General features: G+C 43.2%; 2 protein-coding genes across 5 annotated transcripts in view; one reads left to right on the top strand and one right to left on the bottom strand.

Moving 5' to 3' along the window:
* The window catches only part of LOC110975764 (rab GTPase-activating protein 1-like), a 60,647-nt gene that overhangs the window by 15,661 nt on the left and 20,333 nt on the right, over positions 1-24,653 (top strand). For all 3 annotated transcript variants that reach the window (XM_022228528.2, XM_022228526.2, XM_022228527.2), the window contains exons 7-10: positions 92-200; positions 816-982; positions 1,877-2,030; positions 3,380-3,624. In XM_022228528.2, the coding sequence (XP_022084220.2) occupies positions 92-200; positions 816-982; positions 1,877-2,030; positions 3,380-3,624 (675 nt within the window). The remainder of the gene's footprint in view (positions 1-91; positions 201-815; positions 983-1,876; positions 2,031-3,379; positions 3,625-24,653) is intronic.
* Positions 5,795-23,583, bottom strand: LOC110975765 (G protein-coupled receptor 52-like). 2 transcript variants are annotated; one of them, XM_022228530.2, is made up of 2 exons: positions 23,143-23,583; positions 5,795-9,394 (listed from the first exon to the last, which is right to left on the bottom strand). In XM_022228530.2, the coding sequence occupies exon 2, from the start codon at positions 8,545-8,547 to the stop codon at positions 7,474-7,476; it is 1,074 nt and encodes a 357-aa protein (XP_022084222.2). In that variant the 5' UTR covers positions 8,548-9,394; positions 23,143-23,583; the 3' UTR covers positions 5,795-7,473. The 2 variants fall into 2 exon arrangements, with proteins under 2 accessions (XP_022084222.2, XP_022084223.2); XM_022228531.2 differs by lacking the exon at positions 23,143-23,583 and adding an exon at positions 22,953-23,108.

Here is a 24,653-nt window from a genome sequence, read left to right as displayed (position 1 = left end):
GTGACTGGCATGAGACTACCTTGTGACTGGCGTGTAATCGGCTTATGATCGACTTGATTAAATCTCTGTGTAATATTATGATCTCTCCAAGGTTAATCTTGAGACCAGCTCCGATGGCAAGAATTACACTGTCTACAGCATGTGGGACCCCAATAAAGCAGACCTTGAGGTGCTCAACACCGAGTCTCCTCCAGGCCTGGGTAGGTCCCAATGACTATCGACCTTCACCTTGCCAGATCCTATCAAATCCATTAGATTTTGTGAGATCTTATAGGAATAAGGAATGCAGCTTCACATGTCACGCAACATTTTGGCTGGTAACCTAAGCAGTTTCCAACTCGTGCTGCAACCACACAGACTACCAATAAGTTCTCCATGTTGGACATCACTTTTCTGCTTTGATAATCATGACTGCTGTTCTAACGATGAAAACAGTGTGGAAACTTTTTATTCACTTTCCTCGTGTTGACATCTACACACACATGAACATGTCATCAAACAATCAGAATAAATTTGCATGAAAATAGTTACTTGCTTTTTAGTCAGTTTTGAAAGGGAAAAATGTGTAAAAATCATTCCTTCTTTGAAAGTTTCTGCAGCCCTTCAACTTGCAGAATGCAGGTAGTACTTTCAAAATCAAATTCTGTTACTGTACAAAAGTGGCCTTGTAAGCATCACTGAAGTCAGCCATGTTGTCTGGTTCCTATTTCAGTTCACTGTGGTGCTTTCCAAATTCCTGTAGCTCTGGTCATCCACTGTAGCCAGGAGCCTGCTGCAGCAATCTCACTTTGGTCTTGTCTGGTTCCCCTTCGCAGATAAAGGCATGTTCATGACCATTGCCGTGGATCTGGTGATCACTGGTATCCAGGAGCCAGTCCGATTCGTTGTGGAGACCAAAGTGCGCATCTTCCCCTCCACAGAGAAATTCTGGTACTTCAACAAGAAGCCTGTGCACGAATTCTTCTACCTGATGCTAGAAGAGGTTTGTTTATCGTCAGTGACAGTGCTCTGTGGGTTTTTTTGGAAATGGGTTGGGGTAGTGTGTGAGCAAGCCAAGATACTCTGGCTTGGCAGGCCAGTGTTTTGTTCCAATTTCCCCAGCATGGAATGACTGGGAATTGTTATGTTCCCCTTTATGGGTTGCCAGTCCATCGCAGGCCGCTCCCCATCTAATGCCATCTATTACCTATTTGCACTCCCTGACTGGTGACAGCCAAGCAGGGGTTAAGTGGCTTGGCCAAGGCCATGGCTTACGGCCAGCAGCTGGCTTCGAACTCCTGACCCTGTGATCAGGAGTCACAAACTATACCCACTGGGCCCCATTCCCAATGTGTCGTGTGTACGAAACCCCCAAAATCTCTCAGCCTCTGAAAAAGCCCCAGTCCGTCATATTCAGTAAGTAGCTTATCAGTCGCTGATTGCAGCCTCTACTGAAGCAAAAAGTGATAAGAGACAGAATTAATGGAAGCATTAACTCAGAACCTAATTGTCTGTGACCAAACCTAACAAAGTTAGTCGCAGGGTACCAGATCTTGCAAAACGGAAATCAGAAGGAGCCCTCATAATTGTTACACCTATGTCCATTTTCACTCAGCAGCTCGGTTTGTTCTTTCCATGCAAACTAAAACAAAATTGTGAATAAGTTGTCCTCAAGACCCATTTCGTTGTATCAGATCACACTTTTGCTTCAGTAACCCAAGATCCAACCATCAGTGACTCCGTGGCCTGCTGTTAACAGTAACACTGTTCAGTAAAAGTGGGATTAGCTTCCATTGTCGTGCAGGTGACAGTCCGGCCATTTCTGTGGATTGCCCAGTGCAACATGTTGGACAGGGATAGGGTGCATTCCTTGAATCTCTTTCTGTCCTTCCTGCAGACGGAGGCGGCCGTGGAGAACGAGCCGGCTTACTCGGTCCTGAGCCTGGAGAGCGAGTCGCAACGAGAGCGGCGGCGGATCCCTGCGCGCTCCCCCAGCAGCAACCTGGTACAGACCCCGGACAGCATGACTTCAGTCCCCGAGGAAGAGAGTGGTACGTTGTCACTGATGTTTCTTCTCATCATTTCGTGGGGAGGTCACACTTCTGTTAAGAAATCAAATTTCCCCTCCCCCACCAGCCTGTGTACTTTTAACCATTTCCTGCCGGGAAGCCCGGTTTCAGACTTATATTCTTTATATGCACAGCTGGGGTGTCCGAAATCAGGCAAAGGGAAATGGGCCTTGTAACAAAAGACCGTGCTCCTAACAAAAGACCAGGCTGCTGGGCATTACCAACATTTTATTAGTGTCAATAGCGGAGATAATCCAGCATTGTTTTGAAGCAGTATACCACTGTTTGTGGCATTCAGTGCGAGCAGATTACAACTGGGGACAAAAACGCTTCACTGCTGCAGCGATGATCCACACAGTAGCGCTGCACGCTAATCTGGCCCCTATTGAAAAGACGTCAGCAGCGCTCTGTGCCAGTTTCAGGAACAAAAGAAAATTACATAACACCGCACAATCGGGGCTCTTTTTACAAGGCGGCAAGCCTGGCTGAAATACTCCTGCATCAATAGATCAATGTTGTCGGTCAGATCAGAGTAGAAACCAGACAGTCCTTCGTGTGGGTGTAAATGTCCAGGAAACGAAGATATGAATTTGTACAGAAGATTGAAACCAGAAAAAATGAAAAATACTCCAGTCCAGCAGAATCAACATCTATAAATGCCACCGGCCCGAAGTGGTTAAAATATCTCTGCTTTGCATTGCTTATCTTCTGAGGCTTTGTGTCTTCATACATAAGCAAATGCGGCCTTTCATGCTCTGTAGTGTAATGTACTTGTGACCTCAAGTAGAAATCCCTTCATCTGATCGGGCCGAAACGCTGCATTTGTTTAACATTTAAACTTCCTGGATAAACTGCAAATGACATACTAGAGGATAAGTTCCCAGGTATTTCTCTAACTAAGATTTGTGTTTTTGACTTCAAGATTTTGAACCCAAAATTGTGGACTCAGGTTTCCTCATGTACCTGTAGGTTTTCATGTCTTTTTAGGCACCTACTAAAACCCACGTAATGCTAGCCATTCCTATCATACAAGAGCTATTAAAAGCGTGAGAAGTCGGGGTACTTTTAACTCCTAGAAGTTGTAGGGATTTCTTCATCCCTGAATTTTACCCGCGGTCAAAATATCCCGGGTACGCAGTGGGCAAAGACCTTGACCCAGCCATGGTCAACGGGTACAGATACAGTCTCGGCCAAGGGGTACATGATCAGTGTTCTTTAATCCAGAAATTATCTCACACCACCCACCTACCCCTTCCACCTGCACCCAACTGTAACCACGCAAAGCCAGCTCATCAGACCTATAGAGATCTATCTTTGTTTTACCTTGATAGACGACGATGAGCCCCTGCAGAGCGGCTCGGGCAACGTGGACAAGGACTGCGAAGAGAGCATCCTGCTGACTTGGGGTGACCTGCTGGCTAAGTGGCGGGCCAACCTGAGTGTGCGGCCCAAGCCCCTGCGCTCCATGGTGCGCAAGGGCATCCCCGAGGCCCTGCGGGGGGAGGTGTGGCAGCTGCTGGCGGGGGTCAAGGACTGTGAGGGGCTGATGGAGGAATACCGCGTCCTCATCACCAAGGTAAGACAATTCTTTATCCGTGAGTTTGTCAAGTACTGTGCACGCGCTCCAATCGTGTCACTAAATTCCGTTATGTAGACCTACACAAGACATTTACTGACAGTGGGTAAATGGTATAGAAATATAACATGATTTTGCTTTGAGAGTGGTTAGTTGATGATGGCTTTCCAAGATATTGAAAGTTGACAAACTAATTCCTGCAGCAAAGCTAAAAGGATTAATTTTTAAGCTTCCAATACAAAATTGAGCTAATAAATAACCTGTTTTGAGGGTAGATGGTTGAATTTAGTTCCCTGAGGTATTCAGAGTGTACAGTTTACTTATATATATATGTCATACCGTACTTCATACTTGGGCATATTCATTTGCCATCACAATTTCAGGCATTATTTAAAATGCTTATTGACATGTATACTTCCTTCCATCTTTGGTGTGTGACTAGAGCAAAGCTTGTTTGTGCCTACTTCCTACTTCACCCAGGCAGCCTTTCCGCAAAACTGTTGCCCAGGAACAGTGCTAGCACATTGACTTGAGTGTGTACCCTTGCATGTGCAGCAAAACTATAGATTGGCATCTGATGTGAACGAGCCATTGATAAGTGGGTTCTCGATCAGGCATGTGTATGGGATGTGGTAATCTTGGATGTTTTATGCCTGGTACAGTCTTGTCTTTGTGGGGACAAATACCTGTATGCCTGATGCCATATTTTCATGTATCATAGCGATGAACTGTACCAATACTTATGTACATGTGCATACTACCCCTGTGAGATACATGCAGCTGCTTCATAAAAGCAAATGTATACAGAGTAGACTGTTGCCTTTCGGTAATAGTTGCCATGCACCAGCAGCATCCATTTGTAGAAAACCTTGGAGCAGTCGTATGGCTGTTGGAGAAAGAGGACCCTCTCTTGGCTTGGGAGAGAGCTCCCTCTTAGTGGCTGAGTTTGGGCGGCTTGTTCTCGCATGTTCACGAACAGCTCGATTTGTTGGTTGGGGGCTGGCCGCTCGTACGGCAAGAACGTACAACCGATTATTGCTGGTATGAGTGGTAAGCAATATGCATTGTAGTGGCGGTGTCCACGTACGTTCTTTGAGAGTTACTGTTTGGATAATTGGGCTGAATTCTTTTCTGTTTAAAAAGAAACATTCATTTCTGACCTGTGGAAGCTTATTAATGGTAATTTTGCAATACACCCCATTGTCTCAGGCTTTGGAGCCATCTCGCTAATTTTTTTGCTGCTGTACAAAAATTAAAATCTCATGCGTTCCTGTAAAACCTTGACGTACGAGGAGGTGGCGTGTAAACTTGTTCCAGTGTTCTTGGGGTGTATTCCCACTGTTCCAGTGCGAGAACAAGAAACCTGTATCAAGAATAGACTGCCTGAACTTGACCTTAAAGTCTTATCAGCTGGTGGCTAGCTGCAGAGAATAGCGCCCTCTGTTGCTAACCAGGAATAAGCTGAGAGGAAAAGTGGATCAAAGGTGGAACCCGATCAGGTTGTCTTCAAAAGGCAACAGTGCCCTCTTGGGATGGATAATTGTCATTTTTTTTTTGTCTGACCTGCTTGGATGAATTCTCTTTCAATTCACTGAAGGATTTATGTCGAGGATCGGGAGATTTGTACCTTGCATTTTGCTTAGACTTTGAATGGTAAATTGGAAGTCACTCCCCCAGTAGTACTGCAATAGTCAAGTCCATCACAAATCCTTCAGTCTTAAGCCCAGGGGTGAGATTTTTCAGAATTTTTCCGGATTTCCAGATTTTTGGAAAAATGAATTCAGGACTTGTGTATTTTTCTACTTGGTATGCCATTACCAAAAGTGGAAGTAGTATTTTCCACATTTTGCATGAAAGAGAATGCTGGACTTATGCAGGTTGAGGTTTTGATAGGGCATGCACTCTAGTGTTGTTACTCCTGCTGGAATGCACTAGAATACTACTGAACAGCAGGGGTATAGGGTATTAAACCGTCACGACTCGGTACTGCTTCCAACTCAACCTCGACTCCATGGGCTGTGCGTGCGTAAGGCATGAAGGGTACCAATACGGCACGATCTTAGTGGTACCCATTGAAATGAGGCTGCTTTTAACTGTACATGTACATGTTCCATTCATTGCAGAACTATACTAGCCACTTTTACAGAAAACTCGGGCGTCATTTCCTTCGTTGCGTGCAATTCTTAAACATGTTTATTGTCGCTTTGATTGATCAAAATGGCTCTCCATTACTTAAAGTCATCAATCTTGGGTGTCTTTCACTTCATTAAGGCTTGAAAAATCCCTGGAAATTTTTTTGCAGCTCAAAAGTCAGGTGGAAAAAGAGGCTTGAAAGGGGATGAAGAATATTACCGGAAATTAATTTTAAAAATCAACAAACGAGGATACTGCAGGTACGGTACACATGGTGCGATAAACTGTTGAAGGATTGAGGGACAGACTTGAGGCATTCTTTTCCGGATTTATCAGTTCCCTCAAATCTCGCCCCTGTAAGCCAAGTCGCAAGCTATTCAAATGAACTGTGATAAAAGCATCCTTTTGACATTGTTCATCCTGTTACTTACGGCTGCTCCCATTGACAGACTTGTGGACGGAATTGGGAAAGAACTCTTCAGAGGACTTGTGATCGGCTCAACTTCAACACTGTTTGACGGTTCTACTGGATGCCTTTAGCCCCCCCTCACCCTGTGTAGGTTGATGTTTGCGTGCATTGCCCCCAGAACTGTGGGGTCCAACGTCTGCCCCACTCCCACGAACAAAGCAGGAGTGGGGCGGACGTTGGACCCCACTGTTCTGGGGGTATGCATGCACCAATCAGTGTACGCCTAACCTGCGTGCGTTCACGTGGCCCACGTGAATAGGGAGAAATATTGCCTTCTACAACTCCCACACATCGCCAGTTAATATAGTGTTCTGCTCTCCCGGCTGAGGCATGTTTATTTAATTGTGCTGATCTGGTGAGCAACATAACCACAATCTCAAACTGTACAGCTTGGCTTTCCCCAACACAGTACTTGTACACTGTAAATTCAGTGCCAACCACCCGTGTTGCAATGACATTGTCAGTTACTCTCATATGTATTAACCAAGATATACATGAAAAGTACACTCACTCGTACTTCATTTATTTCAGTTTTAGATGAATCAAGTGAATTACATGTACAGTGTACCAAACCATTCTACGCCCCTTGATTAGACATAAAAAAGGGCTGTTCATCTTTCACTTTCTGTGTTTTTCTTTAACTGATTTCAGGTACTTGACCAAGCAGTATATTTCCTTTTTTTTCTGGTTCAATAAATTCTGAGGCGGATCCCTCTGCATACTTTAAACTGTACGGAGAGAGTAGAGACTTCCAGTATTTTCGTTTGATTCGGATACAAAAAATGGTTGTTTGACCAAGGAGTTACATGTACATGTACTTTAGTGTGTTTTGGTCTTCCCAGCTTGAGAATTGCACTGCATTATAGATCCAATTTAGACAATGCTGTACCCATTGTTGTTGGCATATATACAGAATAAGATTCATTTTAGGGTGTTCAGTTTAACTGAGCTGAGAAGATTTATCTTTAAATTAAAAGTCATAAATACACTACTCGTAAAGCATTTTCCCACATTCTGGTAGATTATACATGTACTTTGAGATTGTTTACAGTACAGACGTACCTCTCGAATTAGTACCAACTACAAGCTTCCTTTTCTGCATACCCGTAATCAGCTTTGGCTTGAAAGAAAAATTTACAATTCCAACATATCTATTAATTTTTTCGATGCGAATATCATCCTGTTTGGTGACGGTAAAGCTGACTCAGTTCTCACGGTATGGACAGACCCTCTCCAGCATGGCTTAATCAACAATCCGTCATTGAAAATTCTCGCAGCTGCATGACCTGGCTCTGGGAGCGTTCCCTGCTCTGTGCAAAGCACCGGTCCTTGGATATTTTGCAGAGAGAAGTGACCCTCCGCCAGATGGCCTTGAGGAGGAGGTGGAGCCCCTCCCGGAAGGAGCGGTGGCAGATGATGTAGATGATGCAGTTGAAGAAGCTGTTTAAGAAGCCCAGCCAGGCCGTGCAAAAATTCACGGCCGGATGGAACTCCACGTCTGTGGCCAGTTCCACAGCCTTCTGGACAACGAAGGGGATCCAGGAAAGGTAGAAAGCACTGATGACGACCAGGAAGATCTTGGCCAGCATCTTCTCATAGAGCCGGCTGCTGGTGTCCTGCTGAGGCTCACCCTCATGGAAGAGGGACCCCAGCCGCTCTATCTGGCGCGTCTGAGCCAGGCATGCCCGCCAGATGTGGAAGTAGCAAAATGCGGAGGTGAGGATCGCCGGCAAGATCAGGACGCAGATGATGTAGAAGGATATGGACAGGCTCTGGTTGAAGTGTTGTTTGCAGTCATCGGAGTACTCCTCAAAGATGTAGCCACCCCAGCCGAACATCGCAGGGAGGAAGAGCAGTGCCACGAAGATCCAGACAGCTACAGCGTAGATGCGGGCTCGCCGCTTGGTCACAATGGAGCGATACTTGAGCGGCTTGATGACAGCGATGTAGCGGTCGATGCTGACGCAGGTCAGGCTAAGGATGGAGCCGCCCACCATAGTGGCCATAAAGTACGCCATGAGCTTGCAGGACCACATGCCATATGGCAAATTGTTGGCCCAATTGGACTCAATGGCCGCAAAGACACACACCCCGACACCCAGGTCCGCCACAGCTAGTGACTTCACAAAGACGCCGGTCATGTTCTCCAGGGCCTTCATGTACTGGAATACCACCAGCACCAGCAAATTAGCCACGATGGTCAGAAATGATGTTGTCACCAGCAGGACTCGGGCCACTTCCGGGTACCAGCCAGCGGGGATTGAATCCATAGGCTCCGTCGTCGCGTTCAGCATAGCTTCAGTTAACGCTGTCCCTTCCATTTCTGTGAGGGGAGTGCTGGATGATGACAACACTCTGTGCAGGCTTTCTGATCATTTGAAACGGCTGGAGAGGGAAGGGTATCATTAGCCAAGAACATCACCATCATGTACTTGGCTGTGTTTGCACATGTTTGATCAGGCGACGCACTCCACGTATCCCTGGCAACACTGTTGGCTTTGGCGGCAAAGTGCGTGAATTCACAGGTATCGAATTTTCAGCCAGCTGGGGCAAAGCTGCGCTCTCACGTTGCCGGGATTTTATTCAAGTAGGCTTTGATATCCTTTGATCATTTCTCCATGTTCATTGAGGTTCAAAGATGCAGAGCCTTGTGAGCTTCATCCTTTCTTACGGCTGGAGCAATCAGTCAGTGATAAGTACACAGGCCTGGTCAAAGTACGCTCACCTATTGAAATGCTAATTGGTAGCTCTTGATTGGTTTATACTACATCACAAGTGCCTGCTGTCAACACTGATCCATCTGTACCATCCATCGCAAGTAGGCGAGTAAACTTCTCTTGTCCTTGCATTCTTCCTGTCCCATCTGGCATAAGACAACTCCAGCTCAAATGGGTACTTGTTTTCTTTAATGGTGACTCGCACATTCCATAAGCGATAGCAAATGGGGTGAACTGTTGGTTGGATCTTCCACTCTGGCACTGTTGTGATTTGTGAGTAGCTGGCGTCTGTTGAGATGCGCTTCAGTGTTTTTATCCCTATAAGTATCCGCCCCCACCCAGTCGGAATATATGAGTTGCTCCACGTGAGCACTTGACAGGAAAAGACAAAAACCCAACGAGACCTCTCCCATCAACGCTCTGTACACAGCTGTGCAGTTGTCGCTCACCCCTGCAAATCAACCAGAAAATGAATTTACATTTTGAGAGCGGGGATATTCACGTACGCACACAGACTGTCTGAAATGAAGCATTCACTGGAGCACAAAGAATGCAATTGGCCAAATCTTCTGCTTAGCCATGCATTAGCAATTTTGTTCCCCGTCAATGTTTTTTTCACCACCCAAAAGTGGATCAAAGAAGCAGGGATTGTACTAGGAATTATATTTGGCATTCACGGAAATGATGTTCACATACATAAGCTAGGCTCTTTAAAACCAAAGTCATTTTTGTAACACTTGTTCTGTTAATTTTTGCTAACTCTGTGAACACAACTTTATCAAGTGCATCCTTAAAATCAGCCATTTAAACTCAGTGTATTGATACATAATGCATTAAAATGTATTTCTACGTTGATGCATCTAAAAATACAGGTGCATTGCAGTGTAAAAATAGTGAAAGTTAGTGCCCTGAATCCGATTGTAGGTATGGTATTTCTTTCCAGCTTGGGTCACGTGCGATGTACATTCTAACTGTCATCTGCTTTGGCAAGCAAAGTGTCATTTTATGTGCCTTCATAGTGACGTTGACACAAGATTTGAATCAGGCAGCATTTTCCACTGTTTAATGGTGACTCCTCCAATTGACAACCCGTGTACTACAGACTACATTTACATGTTCACTAAGATATCTTTTTTAGACCGTGATTTGCCCTTGTTTCAGAGTGTCACTTGTCATTTTGTCTGTCTTTTTTGTGGTCATTAGTCTTGCCTTTGTGTATGTGAGATCTGTAATTGATCTGTTTTCCAATGGTTTTCAAAACGTGCTTTTTGTCTCCAATTACTTCTTTGCTGTGTTTGTGACTGGATCCCACAAAGTAAGTTTGTAATATTTTTCAGTTGGTATTTAGGGATAAACAGAAATGCTGTTCTTTCTTTCAGGCGACGTACCACTCAGTTTGGCATCCTGATTAAAATGAACACTGTGTGGCTGAAAACGTTGAGGGTTGCCGTTGATGTATATCGTGCGAGATTCTTTTCAATTCTGAAGCGAGTCATGTGACTTGTGACTCATTTTGTGAGATTGGGCCACATTTTACTTTTCTATTGAAACACTTTCCACTGCAAGGTCTATCGCAAGTTGCTGTGTTTTGTCAATGTCACCAATGACATCTGATGCAACACTTTCATGCCGTTGTTTACAGTTCATCTATTTTCCTGTGACCAGAACTCCCCGATCCACTCACCTCCCCCCTTCCATATTCTCACTCCATGCGTGCAGATGGGCCGTCTGCAGCACTCTGTTTATAATGTGCACGATACCCGCGGCACGAGATTGGCTTGGTGCATTGTCAACGCAATATAAAGCTGCCAAATATTAACTCAGTGTGTCCAGCTTCAACCTCTGTTGACTTGGAGTATTCTTCCCCGGTGTAGTTTTACCGAGTGTATATCGCTGCATATGCAGTGCTGTCCGCAGGCAGCCTGTGCGGATGGCGGCCAAGCACCATGCACTTTATATTAGGTTCTTTTGGTTGTTGTTATCCACGCTTTGCCAAGATTTTTCAGTGCTGTACTGGTACTCATGGGCATCCCATTAGGTCTGTCTATAAATACATCTACAACCGTACATGTACATATTCATGTACCTTCCTATCATTGGCAAAGTAGAGAAAGCCTGGGGTGACGGTTTCCACAAGGTGCCCGCTACCCAACATGAAGACAGTACAGTACGTATGGACATGTACATGTACAAGCCAACGAGGTCCAGTGAAAATTGATCACTCTTATTCCGTATCATGAGCATCTTGAACCTGCATGCACATGAGACGTGTCCGCCCAACACAATGTCTGACATGTAAATGTATTTGTAACTGTTACAAAAATACATCCTCTGTTGTTAAAGCCGGATGCCCATTTCTTGAAAAGCAGACCCCAGCGGAAACACGCTACACTTACTAAGTACCAAGGACATGTACATGTACATTGAATCTTGGCTGTTGTTAGAGTGTGCCAAGACCCTTGCCAGTGAGGTCCTCAAGGATTTGTATGGTAGGCGACTTAAATGCATGTTTTCAGCCCATGCTTTTAACAGCCATGAAATCAGACCCCCCTTAATCGATCGAAGGCCATAGCACATGTAGTGGCACCGCATCCGAGCCCGTGAAGTGGTGCCCCGGTATTTTGAAATGCCCACTCCCATGTGGGGAGTGTGTTTTTGCACAGGGGATTCTGGTGCTGTAGATCCCCTTATTTGCCATCTTGCTTTGGCGGTGCGATCATGTGGCAATCTTCTATTTGTTTCTGCCGCGAGCGTGCCTCAATTAGCGCCATTTGTTTTGATCCCACCGGGTTTCGTTTTCATCCCCCCCCCCCGTCTGATTTTCTCAAGTGTGCCCATCTGGTTTGAGAGTGGCGTACTTTGATTGGGACTAATCGATGACCCAGACACAAATGGACTCGTTTTGCTCATCAGATGTACTTGCATGAGACTAAAAGTTGAGTTTGGATTTCGCAAAAACTCAAAGAACAAGTTATATCCCACTCCACATGTGGCCCTGAGTTCCCTTAGAGGAGAATAAATGGTTTAAAATCTATGTACCCATGGCTTTACATGGACTCACATTTCCCCAGGTTCCATTAATATTCTCCAAGTTCTCTTAAAAATAATTTCAGATTTTATCATGATAGTGTAAACTTGCTTACTTTGTAATCAGTTCTTTTACGGTTGAGTTTGAATTTCAGCTCTGTTTTTTAGTGTTGCCGTAAATGCACTGGAAAATACCAGTAAGAGCAATGTACAAGCAAGAATTACATGTAATTAAGCTTGGTCCACCTGATCACTTAAGTGCCTGTTGTCTGTAATTAATCCCCCCCTGTGTGCTGGTATGAGAGTTCCAAAAGGTGCAGGCTAATCCTCAATGTACCGGAGTGAGTGGCCCGTAGCTACTGTTCGATTGGATTTGTGGCCGACACGTCGGCAGGTCCCTGTGCAATCATTGATTGGGGAAATCGATGGAGTACACCCAGTTCTGTCGAGAGCTGCTGGGCTTGTCATCTGCCAAAGTTTGACTGAGTTGCACAGAGCTCATGTAGAAGACGTAAATTCAGATTTATTAGGGTCGGTCGATCCATTTTCATTGGGACATAAATAGCTCCAATTTTTTTTCCAACTTTGGGAATGTTGAACCAGAGAATATTATTTTGCAGCTGTCACTGTCAGATGTAGGATTTTAAACGAACTGTTTGTTAACAGTGCATCCGTGTTGAATGGAACCAGGGCTTTATTCAGTCATTGATTTATTGGAGTGTTAATTTTCCAAGTAATTTTCTTTCTGAGTTGTGACTTCAGCTTGTTGAAACATTTTTGACAAGCTCATTAGAATGAGGATCCGGCACCATCCCCCCAAAAAGTCAGAAATTTGCAGAGTAGTGAAAGATTTTGAGAGCTTTGAAAACTGTCACAAACTGTGGTTGGAAGACAAATATCTTCTTAGTTGATTTGAAGGTATTTAGAGTTTAATTGGTTCATCTAAAAGTGTACAGACTTCAAACCTCTCCCCCACGAAAAGTAATTGAAGAAATAAGAATGATACAGGACGTTAAATGCTTGCAGAAACAATGCAGAATTTCACAATTTTTTTTTTACAAATCTCAAAGATGCATTAAATGTGCTTGTACGTTGGCCTGTGAGGCAGGAAAAAAAAGAGAAGTGGGGAAAAGAGAAAAATATGCCAACAAAATATGACATACAGTTCAGTTACTTTACATGACAGAGGGAATAAAAATGTTGCCACATGTGTGATGAGTTATTTTACCACCCCTCCTAATCTAATTTGAAGGTACAATGATTTATCTGTTCAAGATGGAGCATGCTTCGAATTCAACAAAGTGGTCCTCAGTAAAGATATCTCTGTGTGTGCTGGAGCCATACCAGCGTCGACATCAACCAGACGTTGGCACCTTTGATACCCCCAAATGTCCCCCCCCCCATTTTCACTTGTTCAATGTGTTTCCAGGTTGTGTGCTTTCCATAGAGGAGCCATTAATTGGTTTGTGTATACATGTAGATCGTTGTCCATTTTTCAACCCCTCGGGTTTTGTCTCGGATTTGGGGCTCCGGTTTAATGCTGCTTTTTGAGTCCCTGGTTTTGGGTTGTTGGGTCTCAGTGTGGACTTCAGAAGAATCTGACCCTGTGATTACGGAACCAAAGCTCTGAGTCTTTCCATTGATCTTGTTCATGTGGAAGCCATTTTTGATCTTATTCCCTGAATCTGCTTGATAAATTGTACACTGTTAATTAGGATGGCACCAAACTATTTTGTGGTTGGCGTGAGTTCCAAGCCTCCTTTTCAATATTTTATGTAAATATGGCTTAAATCGCCAAGTTACATTTTACTACAAATTTGTAATTATTCATCAGAGTACAACTGGTAGGTATTAATTTGTCATGAATTTTATGTTACCGGAAGTACTTTATTTCCACTCACAGCTTTAAAACAAAATGAAAAGTTAACCTCGCTTTCAATTTCACTATGGCCGACCTACGAATAGTGTCTATTGGGTTCAAGAGACAAAACTTGTTCCTCCAAGTGAACAGTAGAAATGTTAATCGGCCAAGATTCAGTCGCAGGCTAATGGGATGCATTTTAAATAGCAACAATAATGTATATTTTAGTTGTCATTCGCTGCAGCATTGGTTACCATGGCAGCACTGCCTGGTTAATTTCTGAAGTCTGCTTCAGCAGTCTACTGTACTTGCAACTAGCTCAGAATACCTTGTCATGGGGTTTTAGCACAATGCCTTGCAGCCATTAAGGCTAAATGAAATTACACGAACACTGTCGTTAAACAGCACAGCCTGCTGCCGTACTTTTATCACTGATCATCATACATAGGATCTGGAGCTCAATCCATTTAAAAAACAGAGAATTAATGAGGGCAAGAGTAGATGTCAATGGCGCCAGCCCGGGTAGTTTTTGGTCAGAGTTTCTTGTTTGTGGCAAAATGTGGCAGTGAACAGGTCTTCTTTTTACGTGCTCTTTGTAAAGTTTTTCATCAGATTTTTTTTTTTTGATTTTGCCTCAGTGATGTCGATGGCAAGTTAAGGAAGATGCTCTAATCAAAAAGTTGTATATGATAGTAATATTACAGTGAGACAAGTGATGTGCATGAATATATTCATGTACAGTGTACATGGATATACACAGAATATGGAATCCTTATCCTCTCTTCAAGAATAGTGGCTGGCAGTTTATAGTACTGTATCTCATGGCCAGTAGAAGCCGGTTTCAAGGCCATTTGTAGAGGCCAGAGGGTACAACAGTATATTGTGGCAATGTGGCTAGCACTGTGTACCCTGTTCATAAGCGTGGTACACATGTGCCTACTCACTGCCCAAGGCTCATCACCTTCTTCAGTCAAGAGACCAGCTTATATGAATCTTGTTTTTCCTTGTACTCAGTGAAGGCCAACATTTTGGTAGTATTTGTTGGCTCACATGGTGGCTATTTTGGCCCTTCGTCGGAGAGGCATCACAGAATGTGGCTGACAAAAAAGCCAGCACGCTTTGACTGAGCCTTTCCTTCGTGGTCTGGGGCATGTTTTGTAATCTAAACATCCTGGTAGGAAAAGATCCTAACTGTTTCTCAATCCCTTCAAGTTTAAATGTAGTCTACTACCTTTAACCATCAAAATAGCTGTGCTGTACGGTACCTGGGAGACAGTTACTTCATTTGGTCGTCAAAATAACCAAATCTGACAAATCCCCAGCATTTTGATTTAGTAGTAGTGCAGAAGAGTCGTTACATTCATCCCTGATGTTTTGAAGGTATGTGAAGAATGACACACACATGGCAATTGATGGTTTCACCATTCTATGGTTTTACATATTATATGCCTTATCCATTTTGGAAGGTATTTGTCTCGTTATTTAATACAAATTCTGAACACGTTTGCTAACATTGATACATGTACATGTATATATACTGAAATGGATGTAAGAATCTTCAAGTGGGAACTCGAATCTTTTTTTATCAGTGCTTAGTGTATGCTTTCAGTACACCCACCGGTAACCATGGAAACACAGTTTTGTATCAGATCAGTATGCAGCACCACACATTCGGTGAGTAGAGCCAGTTTTTATACACACAGTTGGGAACAAATAGCAAGGGCCAGTTTTCTTTCATCAGGCAAAATCTCAGCACTGTCCACAAGTTTGCCCGAATGGATCGTGCCGGAACATTTGCCCTGACGGTTAAAGCAAGCCAAGCGACATGCCGGCGTCCATTTACATGTACTTGTAGAGTTGCTCCTACATAGCCCCCCAAAATACTGTACATGTGTACGCAGGAGCGACTGTGATAAATGGTGCAATTTCCATTGAAGTCTTCACCAAGGGCTGGCTTGAAATTGTATTTCATGGTTTGATTCAATCATACAGAAGTGACAAATGTCAACTAAACCGTAGGGAGACACATTTCTGCAAGCAGCCACAAAAACCCTTGGCAAGATATCCTATGCAATAAACATCAAGGTCTTCTGCAGCGTTGGAACATTAAAATGTTGTTCAAATCAGCCCTGTCCATTAAATGTTACAAGTTATTTTCAGTATTGTACAATTCAAAGCTGTTCCATACATGTGTTATTGTTAAGATTGCCTCGTCTTCATTAGAATTTCGAGAGCATAGTTTACATTGTGCTGTTAACATGTAAAGAAATGTATACAGTTGGGACGATGCTGCCTGTTATGAAGTAACTGGTCCCCAATTACCACTACTGCATGTATGGCAACCATGCGGCCGTATTCCATCTAGTTGCAAACTCGAGGGATTTCTCTCCCCGAGCACGGAAAGGAAAGTGTTTCATTCGCCATTTCAGCGACTCAATTACCAGCATTTCCTCCGGGACACTTGGGTTTTGTCACATTAACCCTCAAGGTCGGTCAGGGCTAAGAGTCGCCGCGCCATTTCTGACGCATTTTGCCGGCCCCAGTGAAAAGCGTCATGGTTGTCTCCCAGGGCAAACATGAGTTAATGTTGGCTGATCCTGGCATGATGAGATGGGAGGACACAAGAGTGTACGTATGTGATGTGGTTGATAGGTTGAGTATCGGCTCTTTTCATGCACAAACACTTGCGGTGTTTTCTGAGGGACAGGCAGGGGAGAGGTGCATCAAGCGGTCGTCCTCAGTTGATGTAGGGAGACCACCATAACGCTAACCTTCCCCAACCACACAGAATTGAACACCAGTAAAGCGTGTGAATTTGTGGCATTGGGTACTCTACCCCTAAACTGCTTGTGCTTTAACATGGGTTCAGGCATACCCAAAATCCAACAGTTTTTGTGCACAGTTTACCATATGGTGTTGGAATTTGTGTGAATGGGTGTGGCTCCTAGTAAATCACTGTGGGGAGTTAGGGTTTAACACACAATGTGAGAGTAGAGTCGCCTCATGTTGTTATTTTCTGTGTACGGTGAGCTCATCAGATTAAAACTAGATTCTCAACCTACTCCCCCATGCCCTACCAAAACAATAGCAAGGGACTCTTATTTACTTTTTGTGTACTTCAACCTGATTTTCCACAGGAAAATGGGATCAGACATGCATTTTCAGAAATGTAAAGTGCGTCTCAAAATTGTGAGACTTTCTAGGGAAGATGTGGATCACAGAAGGAGAGGAAGTGGAAGACTCCACACCTCACCGTAGCCAAGTTTAGTCAAACGAAGAACAAACTTTCCAGAGTTTGCGGTTTGTTTTGGCCTTGATAGTGGCAGGACATTACCATGGGGACAATGAAATATACTTCAGTGTGTGTGTATAAATAAATCTTTAAACACTCTCACAACATGAACATGTACTTTCAAACATGTCTTTATGTGAGTAAAAAGTTTTCCTCCGAAACGTGGTAAATTTGTGTCATCCACTGTCGTGCTGTACACTTGTACAGGATATGTGCCCAAAAAATGCACAAGTCGTACATTTTTGTCCACTTCCCCTTCCGTAAAAAGGCGCCATTAACATCAGCCATTAAGTCATTCTTTGGCACAAGTGGGACAAAGAAGGTACCAGTAAACGCTACTCTGGGAAAAGGAGGTCGGTTGCCCTGCGGAAGTTGCTGAAGCTAGCTGGGAAATGGTTTACCAAAATGGCACATAATGGACCAGGCATTCACTTGCTTGTTTTGGGGTCTCGGCTTGAGTGGAGTTGTGTCTGTTAAAAGCAGTGACCATAGACCGATAGAGGGTGTTGTTATTAATAGACAGGACTAATGGAAGGGGGAGGCTTCCAGTGTGTGTTCTAATGGAGAGGATTTATTTGGCTGTGGCCGTCTATGTACATTTGCATGTATATTGTGGCCTGTCAGAGTTCCAGATTGTTTTAAGCATCTTGAGAGCTTTCTAACCCTGGCCCAATTTATATCTATTGGATCTGCGCCCAAGCTACAGAGGGCACCCATCTGAGGTGCAGTCTGTCAAAAATGTCATTTCCTAAACTTTCCTTTATAATGTGAGATATAGAATGGGATGAGCGCCTGACTGGAAGGCAGGACATGTCCTTATCATTCCCTGTGAACAAAGCCAATTTTGATCTCATCAATTCCAAGTGTCTCTCATTATGACCCAAATGTCATGAAATGAAGAAAACCAAAGTTTTTATGTTTATCAGTTATTTACCAGTTCACTTTGAAATCCCGATCTCCTGTTTGTAATCATAGTCCCCTGTGGTAATTTGCCTACGGCTTGTGAAAACAGGCAGGCTCGTAAACAGCTTGCCGTCTGAGATCCTTATCCTGTCGTCGTGTTGTGACTCTATCAATTTCAAGTCCATTCTGTTCCCTTTTGGCACAAGAAATTTGTCAGTGACTGTCTTATATTGATAAAGTTTAGATATTTTAATATGAGACCTACATCAAAGCTGTCATCTGTCATGTGGAGCGAAGATTTAGTTCCCCCTCCCCAAGATGTATGATTCAATTATTCGCCTTCAGCTAGGGAAATCCACACAGGGTCTGCCAACTTTGATTTGTAGCGTTCCTTCTTGAAAGAAAAAAAAGTGCCTTGTGCAGTTTTTCCTTCTGATTCGGCTCTTGGTTTGCCGTGGGCATTCCGAAGAACTGTCTAGAAATTCTGGATTTCGCACCAAGCAATTTTGCATGTTGCGAGAAACGTTATGTTTTTCCATTTGTGGGTTGACCAGTCAGTCTTGTTTTTCAGCCTCTTGCTGCTCTCAATGAAGAGGAATGTGTCTCGGGGGTGTGGGCGGAAGAAATAGATGTCCTGTTTTTGTCTTTGGACTACACTGGCCTTTAACGAAATATCACACCTGCCAAAACATTTGGAGGGTTTTTCCATTTGGGAACAAATTCAAGATGTTTATGGAGAATAACATGAAAGCAGAATTGTACAAAAAAGGAGGATGCGTGTTGTGCAGCTAATGTCAGACTTCATTCAAAATGTAGCATTGGGTGGACTGTTGTCGTAGATCATATCCAAACCCTGTTTTAATTTTGTTGTATCGCATGTCCTTGTTTTGATTTGCGTTTTTTGTTTTTGTTTTGACTTGAATTTGATTGTGTGTTGTTTGTTTTGTGTTGTGGCTTTTTTAATCTGCCTGTCATTTTCCTGACAATTTCTGAAGATCTCTTGGTTGAATTGAACAAAATTGGGTGCATTGACACAATCGACAGGCATGGCAATGCACTCAGTATTATTTTAGATGGTCCCTCCCATAAATCTTTTCCTTTGCACTTGGCATGTTGTGCATTTCAAAATTCTCTGTAGATGCCAGGCATTCAATGTATGGATTTTCATTCTTCATTTTGAAAAGAGAAAATTGTTTATTTTCTGCCTGGTTCTTCTCAGAGAGGTCACCCACACGAACATTCCAGAATCCCGAACATTTTTTTTTTACATCTTGTCTCATTCCCGGCTTCTCATTAAGATTTTTTCAGTGGCAGTTAAGTCAAGTGTTTAATGCTTGTTATCAATTTGAATAGCTGGTCCCCCCAGCTTGAAGGGTACCGATGACAGGCCACTTGCGGCCTAATTGGACGACTTTCTTTTTTAGGGGTAGCGGGGCTGTCAGGAATTAGGTCTTTTGCTCCAGTTGATCATGGGGGAGAGATTGCGAAGCGTGTTGAAATGTTTGAATTGGTCCCCGTTTGACACTGACCTGAAAGTTGCATCAGTGATGGCACTGATAGAGGACGGTGGGCAAGAATTTAAAGGTGGCTGGCCTTGAATTGGGTTTCCTAGTAGAAGTAGCTGATGCTTGCGTAGGGGGTTGCCAACAGAAGGGTGCCCTCTGTGGTAGCACTGAGAGAGGCTAGGCTTTGACTTTCAACACATCGGGCAATTTTTGAGTGACAACCATTTGTTGAAACCCAGTCAGTTTTCCCTGATAACCTGTGCACAGAATACATTTATTTCCTGGATTACCAGGCCAAATCAACCATCAGTTAACAAATGGCCATCACTGCAACTTGCCCGTGGCTATCATGCACCTGCCATGCACCTGTAGTCTGGTTCCCTGCCCTAGCAAGGTTCCACAAGCGTCTCTTATATTAGGTCAGGTAATCACTGTGGTCCAAAATAATGCATGATGCTCTATTTGAAGATTTGTGATGTTAGATAAAAGTTGGCATCATGAAACATCGTGCAAAGTGGCAGCAAGTGTTCTAAACCTCGAGAAGAAAAATAGCATTAATTTTACCCCCCCGAGGAAAAATGATTTCAGACATTTAAATATCAAACGTTTTAGAAGTTTTAGGATAAAACTAAATAGCAATTTTGTACCTCAAGACTTAATAAAAAACAAAGATAATTAACAGATACGGTACATTTCTAAAAACTTCAACTGCAACGGCAAAACATCACAAAAGCAGCGAATCATAGTATCACAAGAGGGTGCACTTCAGTTAGACAAGAGAGGGCGCTATTTAACATGGCAATGAAATGTTCAGCAATTAATTTTGCTATACCGAATGACTGCTGTACTGAACATTAAGCGTGGACCGCATCATGTTCGTTATAGCGGCGTTCCACTGTAGATGGTGTGTGTTTGGTTACAAATGCATTGCCATATTTTCACTGCAAACAGTGATAGTTTGCACCATTTGGTTTGGGTTGGTGGCGTGTTTCTCACCACCTTCAGTCTTTGCCTTGTTTTGATTTTTTTTATTTTTCTGAATTCTTCACTTCCACGAATTTCCCAAAGTCCTGATCAAGCGTGACAAGGTGTGAAGGGGCTTGGCCTGGATTTTAATAATCCCTGGTTGGCCCGAGTAAGAGTTAAATGACATTTACAGTTGAGAGTGATATCAATGAACGTTCTTATAATTCATGTAGTACTCAGCTTTTTTGTACGGGAAAGCTCTTTGTAATGAAGGTCTCGACATAAATTGCATGTGTATGTTTCAGAGGGGTAGACCAGAATTCATTAATGACGACGACAGATTGGTTTGAGGAGGAAACTGGAAGGTCAGCCCGCCATGGTCATTAACTCGGGTCTTAGGAACTGCTCCGGAATTGATGACCTTGAAAGCCATTGGAAGAAATTCTCCTTGAGGGCGATCATGACCGTGGTATCAGCGGCATTGACCCAATAACCCATATAGAAAGCCCCCCATCCTGACCTCCAAGTCTCAAGTTGTCGTTGGATCCACGGAGTGACAAGTGGACATTGAATAACATTCTGGTTTGAAGTAGCTCAAACTACTCGTTCACTCGGCATTATTAGGTTATATTAAGTCGCAGCCCATAAGCTCTCACTTTCGATGAAGCATTTCCAATTCCCTAAATGTTATAGTCCCTTGAGGCTCTGTTTCTGCTGCCGAAACATGGGAGGGTTTGGTTGGAGTAAATTTTCAAGCATGCTTTCAGAGCCTCAGATAAAGCTGAAGCCGGGAATGAAGACAAGATTTGGAAAATGGCTTAAACTGTAGCTAGCCGTGATTGAACAGCTCCTGTTTTTGTTCAGATTTTTTGGTGACGTTTCTTTTTCTTATTTGTTTGCAAGATTTGGTTAGAAGAGCGTGAATCTGTGAATCATGAACAAAGTTCATGTGTTCTGTTCTGTGCATGAATACAAAGTTTTTTCCTACTTGGGTTCATAAGGTAATACAAACCTTAAAAGGTCATGGGTTCTGTGTATGAACATAAAGTTTTTTTTACTACTTAGGTTAGGTTTGCTGTCTAATTGATTACAACTTCATAATAAATTTAGACATACGTACTGTTATGTTCGTAGTAAAGGAGAATAAGCCAGGAGACATGATAACGTTGTTTGCATGGATCCTATTGCAAAAGCACCATAATGAACATCGACAGTTTTTTGTTTGTTTTTTCAAGACTACATGCATGACTACAGATATACAGATACATGTAGAAGCATGCTGGCATACTGCAAGAATTTGTAGTTTGTACAGTGTAATGTACATTGCCTGTAATGTTGAGTGTGATTACCATCTTGCCTGATAATCCGCAAGATTTTTTTATCATTAATTAATTGATTTTTTTTTTTTTAGGAAATACAAACCTTGCTAGACTTTCCAATTTCATGGGTCTGGAAGTAAACATGCTCACTGGTACATGTGCATGGATGCACCACACGACCGCCCACTAATTGATCAAGCACACTCTGGGCAAGAAACATGCCTCTCCATTTACTTCGGACTCAGAGTAGCGTGCTGCGGCCAGGAAATTAAGCGCTCCCCTGGCAACGATCGTACCACCCCGGAATTCTCCTTCAGTCCAACTTCCCATTTCTTTTGAATTTTCTTTTCCCTCGGCCGGGTTTTGCCAGATGAAAAGATATCCCTGCGATGCTGCAGCGTCTTTTTTTTTTGGGGGGGGAGATGTGGACAATGAAGCAGATTTGTCATGTGCAAACTGCGCAAACAGTAATTGAAGAGTTGACCCAGAGATTTCCTCGCTTTTCTCTCTCTCTCTCTGTGTCTCTGTCTCTCTCTGTGTCTCTGTCTCTACCCTACTGATGCCCGGCCTCTTTTGCTCTTCACAAGCCCACTAAGATTTTTCTTTTTCTCAGCACTTGAGCACTTTTCAACAAAGCTGTCCAGGTGGACTGCAATTTGTCGTCGGCGGGGCTGTAAACATGACCCTTGCTTGGTGCTCAGCCGACAAAATTAACTTCTGCGTTTGATAGTGCCGGGTGCCCTAACGAGAATCGTATTGATTTGCGGTATTCTGCCCCCTTTCACTTGGTGAGAAATATTTGAAGTGGAGTACATTATTTGCTACTGCTGGTGGAGGACAACCGTGATAAGATCGCTGTGCGTATGCCAGGCCGTGCCTCAATTATCAATTATTGTCCTACTTATGTCAAGTGCCAAAATTCAACCGAAAGTCCAGTGACCTGTGACGAATGCTAGAATTGGAGCGATAATGAGGACAAATATTAAAAGGGTCAAATAGAATTAACCAATCTGGATAAGTTTCTGATGTTAGATTTTAAAAAGTTAGGATAAAGAGAACAGGAATGGCAAATTATGTTTTGGTTATCATTTAAAAAACAAACAAACAAAAAATGATAAACAGTGACTTCCAGTTACCTGCAACTTCAAAGCAAAGCCATTAGTTTAGTCACCCAATATGCAGCTGATGGCATCAACATGCTAATCTGGTCACTTGACAGAAGGTAGCCAATCAGTGCCTTCTGCCTGGACTCTGAGATTATTTTCAGACATGAAATACACAGTTTCGAGGGGAAATGTGCAAAACTGAAAACTGAAGGATTCTTACGTTGCCTGATTCCCGGCCGAGATTTTTACTCCAAGATGTCACTTTTCCTGACTCCCGTCTGGTAAAACCTCAAGTACAAGAAATCAAACTGTCCTCTTGTGTTGCAGTTGGACCATCTTTAGAGAAAATAGTTGATGCAGTTCACTGGTAAATTGTATATCCACGCGATTCCTCCTTGCTGTGAGACCTCCGATTTGTACTGGATCTAGGAGTTAAGTGCCCGCATCACTCATCCATTGCCTGTGATATATGGGCAAAAAGACAGCCCCCCCCGGAATCTCCAAATTGAACATCTGAGCTGGGACTTGCCAGTAGAGTGCTTGCTTGCTCTGGAAGGTCCCATTTTCTTAGAGGGTATTATTTCATTTTCCAGTACACATCATGAAGCAGTGATGTTCTTGTCCGGATCTGAAATCTGGGCATAGCTTTCTGTGACTGGCTACAAAGTGAGGAGTACGGACTCCACGAGAATGATATAAGGATTTCCTTGGCATTTTGATGGTAATGGAACAGCATTCATGTACATATATGATGTCATCGCCTGTGTGGCAAATGATTGTACACCTTGACATTACATGAGTCACATGACCCATGTCCACTGAACCATGAAGTTCTGTGATTAATCACTTGAGGCAAGATCAAGTGGTACATGTACATTCCCGGTAATAGTCCATGACAATTCCTCGCGTTGATACTTTTTTTTTTACTACAGCCACATGACTCAAGATGTTTAATGACTCACCCATTTCAACAGCCTTCATATAATGTTTATAGAATAGTTGTAAGCATGCTTTCACCACCAAGTGGGAGCGTGTAGGGGCAAAGGGGGCATGTGACCTAGCGGTTGGGGTTTGTAGCTTCCGATCTTGTGGTCGGAGGTTTGAATCCAGCTGGTGGCAGCATGTTGGAATCTTGAGCAAGTCACTTTATCCCTACGTGCTTTTCTCTACCCAGGAGTAAATGGGTACATGTACCTGTGAGGGGTAGATTGTATAGCCCTTTGTGCTTGATATGGCAGCATTGGGCTAGTATACTCCCCAGGGAGCTGAGATGGTTTCAGGAATGTTCAGATGTTGTGATCCCAATGTGAAGGGGTAATAAAAATATATCTGCCGGTAAGCGCTTTGTATCCTGTGTAGTTTGCCACAGTACAAATACAATTATTAGTATTATTTAGATGTGTATACAAGGAAAACAAACGTTTCATCAAAATTGTGACCAGTTCTGCAAAAAAGGGTAATAAGTCACGCAAGGCCAAAACACGTAATGGCCTGTTCTATTTGGAGAGGGCAAAATTTCTTTAAAAAAGTGATTTTGTGTTTTTTCCTTTAATACTTTCTATAATATTTATATTTTCAGAATTTGTGACCACAAACATGGATACTGATGAATAAAGATGAAAAATTGATCATTCGGTAGGAAATCCTACTTAGCATTGTGTTTCCAAGTGCTACACTTCATGAGCTTTTTCTCAAAAAGTGCTTTTATTGAATCCAAAAATGTGGATATAC

Source organism: Acanthaster planci, linkage group LG11, assembly GCF_054643075.1.
Source record: "Acanthaster planci isolate LZ-2023a linkage group LG11, COTS_SCS, whole genome shotgun sequence".
Classification (NCBI taxonomy): Eukaryota; Metazoa; Echinodermata; class Asteroidea; order Valvatida; family Acanthasteridae; genus Acanthaster; species Acanthaster planci.
The sequence above is the reverse complement of the archived record's forward strand: the minus strand, read 5'-3'. Positions and strand labels throughout refer to the sequence as shown.